Here is a 12,137-nt window from a genome sequence, read left to right on the forward strand (position 1 = left end):
ATTAGGGGAACAAGAGTTCACCCAGTCGAGAAACAGCCAGTCTGAAAAACAGTTTTGGTGAAGGGGCAGAAAGTAATTGTTTTCTTGTTCTCCTTTTCTCCCCGCACATGGAGAAGCTGAGCATTCCAGAGCCAAATGTGTGCTTACCCCTGTGCTGCTGGGTTCAAGCACGGGCCATACGCCTCTACCTGACTTTCCCAATAGAGGGCATTATTTTTAACCCCATCAGCAGATACTTATGTTTAAGAAATTCAGGGTCCTTGTTTTAGGGAGCCATGCCAAAATAAACTACCCTGGCAAAACACTACGTTGTCGATTCCATCAGTTGTTTCAGATACAATTTCTTGCTTTGCATTCCTTGTGAGCTACTACACCTGCAGCTCCACTGCTGTCTACTATGCGGTAAGATACCTTTATAGCAAAACAGTAAGTGTGATGTTCTACTTTACTTAACTGAAGCTTGTCAGATACAGAAAAGATCAGAGAAATGGAAAACTATTCCCAATGCAGACAAATCCATCAGAAACATTTTCTTACATGAAAAATTCCTTTCTTGGGGTTAAAACACCACCGGAGGCCCCAGAATATAAATTCTACGTTCAGTCTCACTCTTTGCTCACTAAGGCTATAGAACATGCTTGATTTCTCTAACTCAGCTTTTCTTTCTGAGAAATAAAGACAAAAATGCTTATATATAACCATTTGAAACCCTTGGGAATAGAAGGATGGAAAAAACCAGAACACTAAAAGTTCTTTGTACTCAGAGAGAGGGAGGGAGGATGAGGAAGGGAAGACAGACAGAAGCATATAGATTGGGAGATACACAAGCAGTTGCAATCGCCAGAACACCGGGTCACAAAGGTGCTCCCCAAAAGCTACCTCACTGAATCCTTTTTAAGAACTACAGAAGCTCTGCTGACAACATTTGATTTTTTTCATTCATACATGGGCTGCTTTGGGCACAAACTATCTCCACATGCAAGGCAGAAAAGACACCATTCTGAAGGAAAATCTGGGTTATTTTCAGTTGTCAAAGCCACATTTAAAACCTCTCCCTGAAATGTCAGTAGGACACGGCTTCATTCTAAATCAACCTGACAATGCCTAGCAAAGTGTTCAAGCTATGAATTTCAAAACAAGTTGAAGGTTTCAAACTAGAGCCAACTATGTGAAGCTTTAGTGCCATTGCATTTTCACTACTAGAAAGCAACAAGCTAGATGATGACAACAGTAGCTCCCATTTTCACAGTTAAGCCTGCTGATAAAAAAGCAGCAAGGGAATTTCTTTCACATACTACTGTTGTAAGAGATTAACCATCACAGCATGCTAACAGCCAAGCTAGGGTCCCACAATAACTTGCAGCATTGAATAAAGCCACAAGAGAAATCTGTGCTCTTACGTATCAAACCAAAACCAGGAGGCAATACTAAACAGCACAAACCATACTAACCATACTCACAGGAGAGCTGGCTTACCTTCCATCAGTTTGGCAAAAGGCTCTGGACACGTGGAAGGGATTGGAAGGGCAAGTTTATTCATGGCAACACCGTATGCTACTGCAAGTCCATCAATTCCTCGGAATGGTACTTCCCCTGTTAGCAGCTCCCAAAGCAGCACGCCGTAGCTATCAAGAAAAGATAAAAGAGAGTAAGTGACTTAAAGGTATTCTTTGTTAGGCAGCAAGACAGCACACAAACCTATCAGAGTGATTCTGGTACGCTGAAGAATTTGCAGTTTTCTGGGTAAGCTCATGGTGGTTGTCAAGCTGGTAAATTGCCTTATTTTACCTCCTTTTAATAATAAGACATGGCTTAAGATGACCTCAGTGTTTAGTTAAAAAAAAAAATTGGAAGTGGGGGCAAATAATAAAAGGTCACCCAAAGTGTATTTATTTGTATTTGTAAAAGCTGTGTGTCAGCTTTCCTTTTTGTAATTGCTAGCACATTTTCAAAAAAACTCCAGTGAAATTGTCAGGTGGTAATCCAACCTCTACATTCCTAATTCTGAATTTATGAGGTGAATATCAAGCAACAGAAACAGGATTTTTGCTGATTTGATTATGATAACTATTATAATGGAGGCTGATAGTAAGATTATAATAGCAGATTCTTCCTCTGGAATCCTGGGGCCATGAAGGAATGGATTCCCATTCTTAGTATCTCCCCTCTTCAAGATCAGTCACTCTTAAGCCCAGGAGTTGCACTGTACGCTTCTGCAGTTTCTAACTTTGCTTAGGTTTAAAAACAAAGCAAATGAGACTTACGTAAAAACTTACTGTCTTTAAAAAACATTATCTGAATGTCTTCACATGTATACAACCTCAGAGGAATTAATGTATTGACATTCATTTTAACTGTTTCACTGAGCAATCCAAAACTGTCCCTACAGCAGTCACAACGTTTAGGAAACTTTGCAAAACTGAACATTTTTTTTCCATACAACTGGGTAACTTCATTCTCCTGAATTCAGGACATGATAATGTAAAACACTTCAGTGAAAATGGACACTGCCAGTCAGGCGGAAATACATTAATTTTAAAAAGTAAATCTACTCAGCATATTTAATAAAAATCACTGCAAGGGTTTTATCTTCTCAAACAATTCTTCAAAAAAACAGAGAAGAAAACCATCTGTATGGACCTGTACATCTTAAACTTTCTATCCTCTTTCTCCAGTTAGTAGTCATGCATTTCTGTGCCAAACATTATTAATTCCAACACTTTTACGTCATCTGGATCCTAAAAGAAAGATGTTCTCCAGAAATATAAATTTTTAAAGATTGTTACAAATTAAGCTGCCAAAGTCAAAGAAGCAATTATGTATTAAAAATGATTGCTGTTAAGGCAGTTTTCAAGAGCTGAAGAGAACAACAGATCACTACAAATTCCTAGAGTGTAATGTTAATTTCTTCAGCGATTTATTTCATGAGACCTTAAATACCAAGCAGCTCTTGTTGTTCAGGGGTTTCTTTAGTTAATTCTACCCCCACAACATGCTGTGCTATTATTTGTAAAGCTAGAGGAACTTCCCACCCCTTCTGCACCACAGAACCACATCTTCAAGGCTCACCAGTAGCATAACCCCTGCGGCAGCCTGACAGGGAGCATCTCAAGCACCAGGTTGGAGGTCTGCATACGCTTCATAAAACCTGGTGAATCCTGGCAGAAACCAAGACAAGCATGGCCTTCTCCCTTGTGTGCTAGCAGAGGGGTATCATTGAGATCTGGCCGTGCTTCTGGATGGCACATGCATCAGGTGAACTGCAAATACATTGACTGGCTGGCCACGCTGCCACAGGTGGCTCAAGCGCCTTCCCTCAAACAACCCAATCCCACTACATTCTCTCTGCTTCTAGGAAACCCTAGCCAGAGACAGCTCCTTCAGAGCAAGCTGACAAGTGTTTCTTCCATTGACCCGTCCTACTCTTTTGAACCCATTCGCTCTTCTCTAATTTCTGTGGCAACGAGTTCAACAATTTAAGGATGCAATGCTAAAAAATAGTTGCTTATTTGTTTTGAGCTTGCCATTTGATAACTTCATTTGCTTCCCTAGTTCTCTCAATGCCAGGAACAGTGAGTATGTTTCCTCTTAGGTCCTTCCGTGCCACAATTTCAAAGGTTCCCACTACATCCAAATCTTCTTTCCAGCCCCCCAAATCCTGATCTAGCTAAATCTAAATCTAGTTACTCTCAAACAGAAGCCATTTCATCTTTGCTTGACATTGATGTCTTTTGTATATTAATTCCATATTAACCTTTTTGTAGGAATGACAAAACCTCAAAGTTTGACCAATTTGAGGAGAGGCACAGTATTTCCTGTTTAGTTCTCTCATTCTTCCCTATTAAATTTTAACTTGTCCCTTACCTTTCTGAGTCCTTACAAAACGAGCTAGGTTATCCACAACAACTCCAACATCTTTTTATTGAATCTTAATAGAATAATTTAGAGCCCATCATTGCACAAGTAAAATTCTCCTGCACGTACTATTCTGCATTTATTACTTTCATCTGTTTTATCATTCAGTATAGCATATTTTTTCCTCAGCTATCTGCAGTACATTATTTTTTTTATCCTGAATAACTTGGTATTAGTGTATGTCGTTACCTAACCATTTATCGCTTTTTAAAATCACTTTTGATTATATTTAACACATTTACTTTCTTTAAAAGCTTTTGATAAAAGGTTTTAGAAAGTTTTTAGAAATCCAAACACAATATAAGTATCCAAAATCCAAACACGATAAAACACTTCCACAAAATTAGTGGTGTTTTAATAAAAATCACCCCAACTGATTAAGCAGTGAGAGAGCGGCTGCTGAGAAGAGTGTTTTCCATTAATTCTGAACCAAGGGACTGGGAATTACAAAGTAAAAGAACAGGGACAGAGGAGATTTATACAAAAAAAAAAAAAAAGGCCTGGGAAGAAAGATTCAAGGAGCTCTACACATTGTCAGCTGGGAAGAAAAAAATGATCAAGCTCATTTATTCTTCTGGCACTCACTAGTGATTTTTGGACTTCAATTACAAAAAGAACCATGTGATAACACACCATGTGTTCAAGTCAACTGACACTTGTATGAATAATTAACCATCTACCAGCGATCCAGTAATCCCTTAAGCCATTTAACACTGGGTTCAATCCTACACATTGGATTTTCAGGGAGGAGGCTGGAGGTCGGCAGGATTTCACGTGTGATCTTCCCACCTCTCTTGCAAATGTGTGAAATTAGAAAAACTACTAACTTCCTCACACCATTATTACTCAATGGTATTTGTACTGTAGGTTCCTCTTCTGCAGTGTCCCAGGTCCAGCACTTTCCATAAAAAAGGGACTATCAGCACAAGGAGATTCTAGCAGCAACAGCAACCAAAATATTGCTTTTGTTATGACAAAAAAAAATAACTGTTATATTTTTAACGGCAATTAACAGTTAGTATTTTTGTATGTTATTCAACTGGTAGCTCCAGAGATGACATTACTTATATCATAGCAGTTTACTGTGTATGCTTCTATATTTATGAAATATTCTAATGACCAAAATTTCTACACCACCGAATGCTTGAAACATCTTGATATGCTAATCAGGTATTTTTGAAGTAGTTCTAGTATTCCATTCCTAAATTAAAATTTAATTCTTAGTTATTTCATTGGTCTCAGAGCAGGTGCATCTTTTAAGTGTCTGAACTAAAGAACACAGGGAACGCAGATGAAGGTTGTATCATGGCCTTACCTTCTTCATACCAATCATATTGATATGTTTTGTGTTTTTTTTTTTGTTTGTTTGTTTTGTTTTTTTTTTTTTAACTGCATAAGTCAAAAATGAAGTGGGCTGTAAACAAGAACTGTATTTAAGCATTTTAAATGACGTGGAACTTCAAATTATATGCCTACTAACATTAGCTTGCTGTGCAACACTGAATAAGCTGCGATATCTGTCCTTCAACTTATCCCCTAGAAATTCAAAAATTCCTAACTCTCCTCTCAAAAACATCATTAGACTCACAGAAATTGTATGTTAAATTGCATATAAATAAAAAGATAGTTTCTTTGTTCTCTGTGCAATATAAGCACAACGGTTCTGCTATCCACCTAAAATTTGTGGGTGCAGCACAAAAAAATCATAGCAACACATTTTTACTATCAAGATGTACGAAGTGCTATTACCAGCAAGCTTTAAAGTGGCCAAAATCATAGTGATAAACACCAGCACATAGGATTCTTCTGCCTTGTTAAGATCTTTGCCAATCCTCCTGTATATTGGTACAAAAACCTGATCTTTTTTATTTTTTTTTTTAAACAGAGCTTGATACAGTATTGAAAGGAATTGCATGAAGCAGTTATTTATGATGGAATAAAAGACTGACTCAGGAAATTTCAGTTCTGGCAAGCATCTTCACCAGCAGCTATTTGCATTTGTGCAGCAAGAACACAGGCAGAACAAGATTCTTGTTGAAAGGCTAGGCAACATTTCAGCCAGCTGTATTATTCTAATGAGCTTTTCAGAAAAGGTGTTGAAATAAAAGGGTCTGTCAATGTCAGAGACAGAAATATCCATTTCTGTTGATGGTAGACACACTAACTTGAAGGTTGGTTATCAGGCAAAAAGCTCTCTCAATGCCAGTGATTAACCAAGAGGTTGAAGGAGACAAGAGGAAGGGCAAGCCTAATAGGATATAAAAGTTCATCCTGTTACGAATTTCAGGTTGCATCCTTGGGGGGGGACAGGATTTGTTATACATGTCCATTGCTGCCTTTATAAAATCCAGTGCTTATAGTCACTGACGAGCTAGTAGTGACTGCACTGGCACGAATCTGTCCTCTGCATACATGCCTCAAGTGCCGTGTTCTTTCCAGCAAATTTAACTATGATTCAAGGTTTTGGCCACCTTGGAGAGAGGTCTTCTGTTCAGAGACAATATATTATAACTCTCTTAACGGTGATGGCCCTCTGTTTAAGGAAGAGCACTGAGAAGAACTCAACCTATTTTGAGGGAAAGACTGGTAACTGTACAGAAATAAAGCAATGAATAAATATTGAAAATATTCTTCTGAAAAGCTAAAAAATATTTAAGTGATTGACAACCTAAATCAATGACCAAACTAATATTTTTGCACAGGTATAGAGGCTCTTAAACTATCATGATGAAAATCATCAACTGACCCTAATAATTCTTATCTTTTTAAAAATTAGGTCATGCTGGTACAGAATATCTACTGACCTGTTCAGCTTGCCTGGATTAGTAAAGTTACAATCACCGAGGAGTTGTGATTGTAACTTCCTTCCCCTTCCTTCTCCCTTCCTCCCTCCTCCCTTAAATGCCATTCCCAGCACTGCTTTTCAGAGGTGAAAACTGAGGTTTGGGTATGGAAAGCTAAATACAAACCAGTATTGTCAGGTTTTCATTTCTACCAGGCTTCACTCAGAGTAAAAGCCTGCTTCTTGCACAATTCTTCTCAGGTTAACTACACAGGCTACCACATTTAATGACAGTCAGCGTTTAATCCATACTATTAGCATGCAAATTAAGTTCACACATTTATCCACAAGGCAATACATTATCTATTCTGCACAACTAGGTAAGGACAATGAAAATCACCACAAATATCTTCCATAACAGCCAGACAACTCTTCCAGCTGGGATATTTCTTTATCCTGACAGATTTCACAACATGCACACACTGCGTGTGAGCACTGCTGGCCAACGACAAATTCTTATTACCGTGAAGACCCAGTCAGCTTGACATTTCTATACCTCTCCCCTCACAAGAAAAAAATATTCATCTACTTTGTTTCTGATGTTCAGTACTAATTCTGTATTTCACAGCATCCAGGAAAGTCAATATCCTAGGACAACAATAACAAGTTATTTACTGAATTCTGGATTTACCAATGCACTTAAGAGTTACATTCAAACTCTATTTTTGCAAGTCTACGAGCGCAATCTTCATGCTCTTTCCTACCAAAATAGCTCTTACTCTCAAAATCTCATTGCCTGAACGGAGAAGACAACACATGCATTCAAATTGCTACTTATGGATTACATACTCAGACTGACTTACAGAAGAGATTTATCACTTTATGGAAAAGTCTGAGAGGGTAGAATTAATTTAAACTTCTTAACAATCGCATTCAGGCTGAAACTGCAGAGAGAATTTCATGAGGTACAGTGTGCTCGTGTACATAAGCATCAGTGACAGATTACTATAAAAAAATGATCTTGCTCTTAGTAAAACATTAAAAAAGTAGCAACTTCAAGGATTTCATAGCTTTGTTTTATGGCCTTTGGTTATGTCAGCCAATAGCTGAAGGGAGGCTCTGAATCCTAAAATAATCTGAATGCAAATGTAAGGAAGAACAAAAATTTGTAGGCGTGCAGGAGCTGGTCTACCACTTCCTACAGAAAAAGCATTTACAATTAATACCAAAGTAGTCTTGGAGTTAGGTGGATGGAAAGCCAGTGGATAAAGTTTTCTTAAACCCAGAATATATGGTTCATTGTTACTCATTCTTAAACATAACATCGGTTCCACGGCAGACCTAGTTACTGTTTAGTACCCAGTCACTTAACACCAACTCAGTACCTCCACACATCGCTGCCTTTGGAGAACATGGAGGAGCGAATGACTTCAGGAGCCATCCAGGCGTATGTCCCTGCTGCGCTCATTTTGGTAGTTTTATGCCATTCCCTGGCCAAGCCGAAATCCGTGATCTTCAGTATCTTGTTGCTCAGATCTCCATTTTCCACCTTTTCGAGTATCAGTACTGGAGAAGAGGCGGGGGGGGGGGGGAACAAAAGATATGCAGAGTAAGGCTAGTATTTATGCAAAAAGATCCTCCTGGAGATCTCCCCAAGTTCAAAATTCTCCCTGACTTTAGTTATTCAAACATACTGCCCTCTGTTACAAGATATTTCAAGCTAATCCCTTCATGTAATAAATGAACATCTGTCTAGCAAATAGCTTTGAATTTAACCAAAATATCAAACCCCAGAGAATAAACAAATAAGATGACAATTTAATGCAGTACCTACTGTTATTCTATATAATAATTGTCTGCTAAAAGGAAGTGAACCACTGTAACTTCTAGAAATCCAGATAAGGGAAGACATTTCCTAATTAATCCTCTCTCAGCAAGCCAGTAATAGAATCTTTTTCTCAAACTGCTTAGAGGACTTTTTTTTTTTTTTTTAAACCCAAGTACGCACACAGGCTGGATATACCTTTCAAGTAAATGAATTAGAAGTGCAAGCTCTACATACGCAGATTTTTTGAAGTGCAAATTAAAAAACTCATTGATGATCAGTAACAGCACGGCCAGTCCAAGACTCCATAAACACTCCCATGTTACACTCCCCCCCATCATTATTAAACATTTTTTAGTTAAGCTAACAAAGTTTCTACGGCATTGCAGCAGCAAAGGAGTCTACACTCAAGAATTTAAGGCAGGGGGAGGCAGAACTCAAAAATGCTTTGGTACAAGGCACACAGGCACCTTTACCCAGCAAGCTGAGCTGTCACACCACTGTGAAATGGGTGGAAAAGCAGAACAGCTACTTCTGGTTAACAGCACCTATTATCCTCCTTATCTTAAGATGAAACGACCACACAAAGTGCAGAGCAATGATCAAGCAACAGAATATAACAGCCTACTAAACTTCCAGACATAAAGTAGCCATAAACCTATGAAGTGACTTTCAGCCACTTCATTAATCTAATGACTTCAGAGCAGGAAAAAAAAAATAAAAAATCAAGCCACTAACACAGCATCATTATGCAGCTACCCTGTTATTATTTTTAATGTCATTACAGATACCAGCTCTTGGAAAACAAGATGTTATGGTGTACTGTATATGCATGAATTGAAAAACAAACAAAACCACAGTCATGGAACATAATGAAACAGCTAAAATGCAAAAGCACCACAAAAAATAGAGTACATAATCATCTTCAGGACCATTTTTAGCAACTCATGAAAAAACTCCTGTGTCAGCCTAAAGCTAACAGCTTCTTTAAATTTAATCTGTTTATTTTCATACTCCCCTCTAATAACCAAAATGAGATTTCCAATGAAATAAAAGCATAAACGTTATTTGAATACCTTCTGTATAATATACATGTATAATACATCTAAGTGTTAAAATATTACATTCACTGTAATGAAGCTTACACAGAATCTGTTCCCTGAAATTTAAAAAAAAAAAAAAAAACAACTACCCTTTCTATAAGACATTCATAAATCACAAAATACTACTTTGTTAAAGGTTTTTGTTGCCCAACTCAAGTTGTGAATAAACTAGACTTATGGTTAAGCTCTTGGTTCCTGCTTCTTTTGAAAAATTCCTTTCTAACATTACCGAATGCTCCATTTTCCTGTTCACAGAGGATGGAGGAGTTTGAGCACAACCCTACAGAGAGCACAAACATTATTTGAAAAAAACATGTCAATTACTAGAAATCAGCTAGTACTAGGGGATGCTGAAGTGATCCATTTCATGAAGCTTTCTGACAGCAATAAATAAGGCTGCAAGAGCTGCATAACTAACATCCTCTTCAATTGGGCAAAGCCAGATGCACTTTTAGAGCCATACTTCAGTATGGACCACAAGAATTGGAGGTACAAAGGTAGCTTTCCTTTGGGTCTCTTCTAGCTAGATTTTTTTTTCCCTTCATTTTCCCTAGCAGCCAAAGAATTATTAACAGCTATTGCAAACCAGTCTCTCACTGATTGCAAGTGTGAGAAACTTCCTAAAAGTTTTTCTTTCTAGCCTGTACTCATTGTGCTTAAACAACCGGCAGAACAATACAATCTAGTTTTAAATTTAACTGCAGCGATCCAGAGACATAACGAAGTTGTAAAGGAAAAGCAGCACTCTGAAACAAAAAAGCGTAGGCTTTGGGCGTGCTTTTGCTTCCATTCAGAATCACAAGTGCAAGCAAATTTGCTCTTCACAAGGCAGCTCGTATTGTCTGTATCTGCTCAACAGCAGGACAGAGCACCAAATACCATGGTTGGGTTGGACACACCTTCCTGGCAAGAGGTTATTTAAATCTAATTGCCTTTATTTGCATTAAGACCTAACAAAATAATTAGTACTTACACAGACCTATTGTATCCATGAACTTGTTCTTTTGTCAGATGTACACTGAGATAAATTACCATAACAAAAAAAAACACAGGGAAGGACAATGAAAGAGCTGCATATATTGCAAGTCCTTGATTCCTTAGTTACATCCCCCATTATTTCATTGTAATAACTGCTTGAGATAATAATCCTGCAACCCAAAAGTGTAGAAATTAATTTTAAGGATTATAGCTCTCTCCAGCATATTTTCAATTTCTCTTCATCTTGGTCAGCATCAATAAGCTCACTTCCCATTGCTAGGAGTCTCCCTAGTCTATTTGTCAGATTTTCAGACCAAAAGCCTTGACTCTTCCTCTTGTGCTCATTCAGATTTCCAAGAAGCATCTTGTAAATAGGTGAAATATCAATTCCTTTCACTTTCCACCTTAATCTCCCTTATAGTTAACACAGGCCAGGTTGCTAGGACACGGCAAATGCATTTCACTCTTGCAAATCAATATGGTCTCCTTCTTGTGAGCTTGATCTATAACCAGTTATTACCTCCCATTTAATGCTATTAGTGTAGGTTCCCTTCAGAAGGCACTATTCCTTCTGCACTTGCTAGAATCCAGCACAGCACGTAGCACATGTAAGCGCAATCATTCGTACATTTACAGCAATTGCAGAGTTAACATAACTGTCCGATTTGAACAGATGTGACCACTCAGGACAGAACTAACAGTCGCCAAATTTATCAGAAATAATCGTTTATCATCAGTCTGGCAAAATCCAGAGAGATATAAAGCACCTACACCAAAACCTTAGCTGATCTACCAAGGCAATATTCTCATTCCGGTCTCACGTTTAAAAAGATCTGATAAGAGCAAGTGCTTAAAAGGAAGGAAAGCAAGATATAAAGTGAAATTAAAATTCTCTTAAAGAAAGGAGCTGTTTGGCAGTCAAGATATTGGGCCTTGTTTTCAGGCAACTGGGGAAGAACAGGAGCTGCATCAGCAGGCACATGCAGAATGCGTGTCAGCTGGTCGGCAGTGGTTCACTGCTTCCTCCTCCAGCAGGGTCTGGGCGAGAAATCTCTTCCTGCGGGCACACAGAGCCAGCCAAGCTGTAGGTGAAGGTATGTTATGTACTACTGCTTGTAACAACTCAAAACCACTTCTCTCCTGCCTCTCTGTACAGCACAGGTTAAATGCCAATTGTAAGCAGCACAGGTGGGAAGCAACTGGCAGTGTGCAGAAGGGACTGGTGAACAGAAGCGGGTATTGCAAGCACATCAAAAAGCTTTGAGGATCCAGCCACTAAACAAACAACTTAATAAAGCTCGGTTGATCAGCAGCAAATCACCAATACCACGTCTATTGCCTAATGCAAGTACAAAGCAAAATGTGGTGGCTTCAACTAGCTGCTAGCAACTTTGGGTAAGGGGTATCATGAACATGTATGCTGACAGGAATAGCAATCCAGAAGTGCTCACATGTATCTGCATATATTCCTGAAAGACTCTGAACTTGTCCATCAGAAAAGAAGTGCTTGCCAGTGAGAAATTAATTACAAGTC

General features: G+C 38.4%; 1 protein-coding gene across 5 annotated transcripts in view; it reads right to left on the minus strand.

The window, feature by feature from the left end:
* The window catches only part of MAP3K9 (mitogen-activated protein kinase kinase kinase 9), a 79,360-nt gene that overhangs the window by 45,222 nt on the left and 22,001 nt on the right, over positions 1-12,137 (minus strand). For all 5 annotated transcript variants that reach the window (XR_014693770.1, XR_014693771.1, XR_014693772.1 and 2 more), the window contains exons 3-4: positions 8,083-8,263; positions 1,477-1,625 (exon numbers count right to left, since the gene is read on the minus strand). Coding sequence is in view for 2 of the 5 variants with exons in the window: in XM_084521670.1 (XP_084377796.1) it covers positions 1,477-1,625; positions 8,083-8,263 (330 nt within the window). In the remaining 3 variants the exon portion in view is untranslated. The remainder of the gene's footprint in view (positions 1-1,476; positions 1,626-8,082; positions 8,264-12,137) is intronic.

The sequence above is a fragment of the Aythya ferina genome (genome assembly GCF_964211825.1).
Source record: "Aythya ferina genome assembly, chromosome: 5".
In the NCBI taxonomy this organism is placed as follows: domain Eukaryota; kingdom Metazoa; phylum Chordata; class Aves; order Anseriformes; family Anatidae; genus Aythya; species Aythya ferina.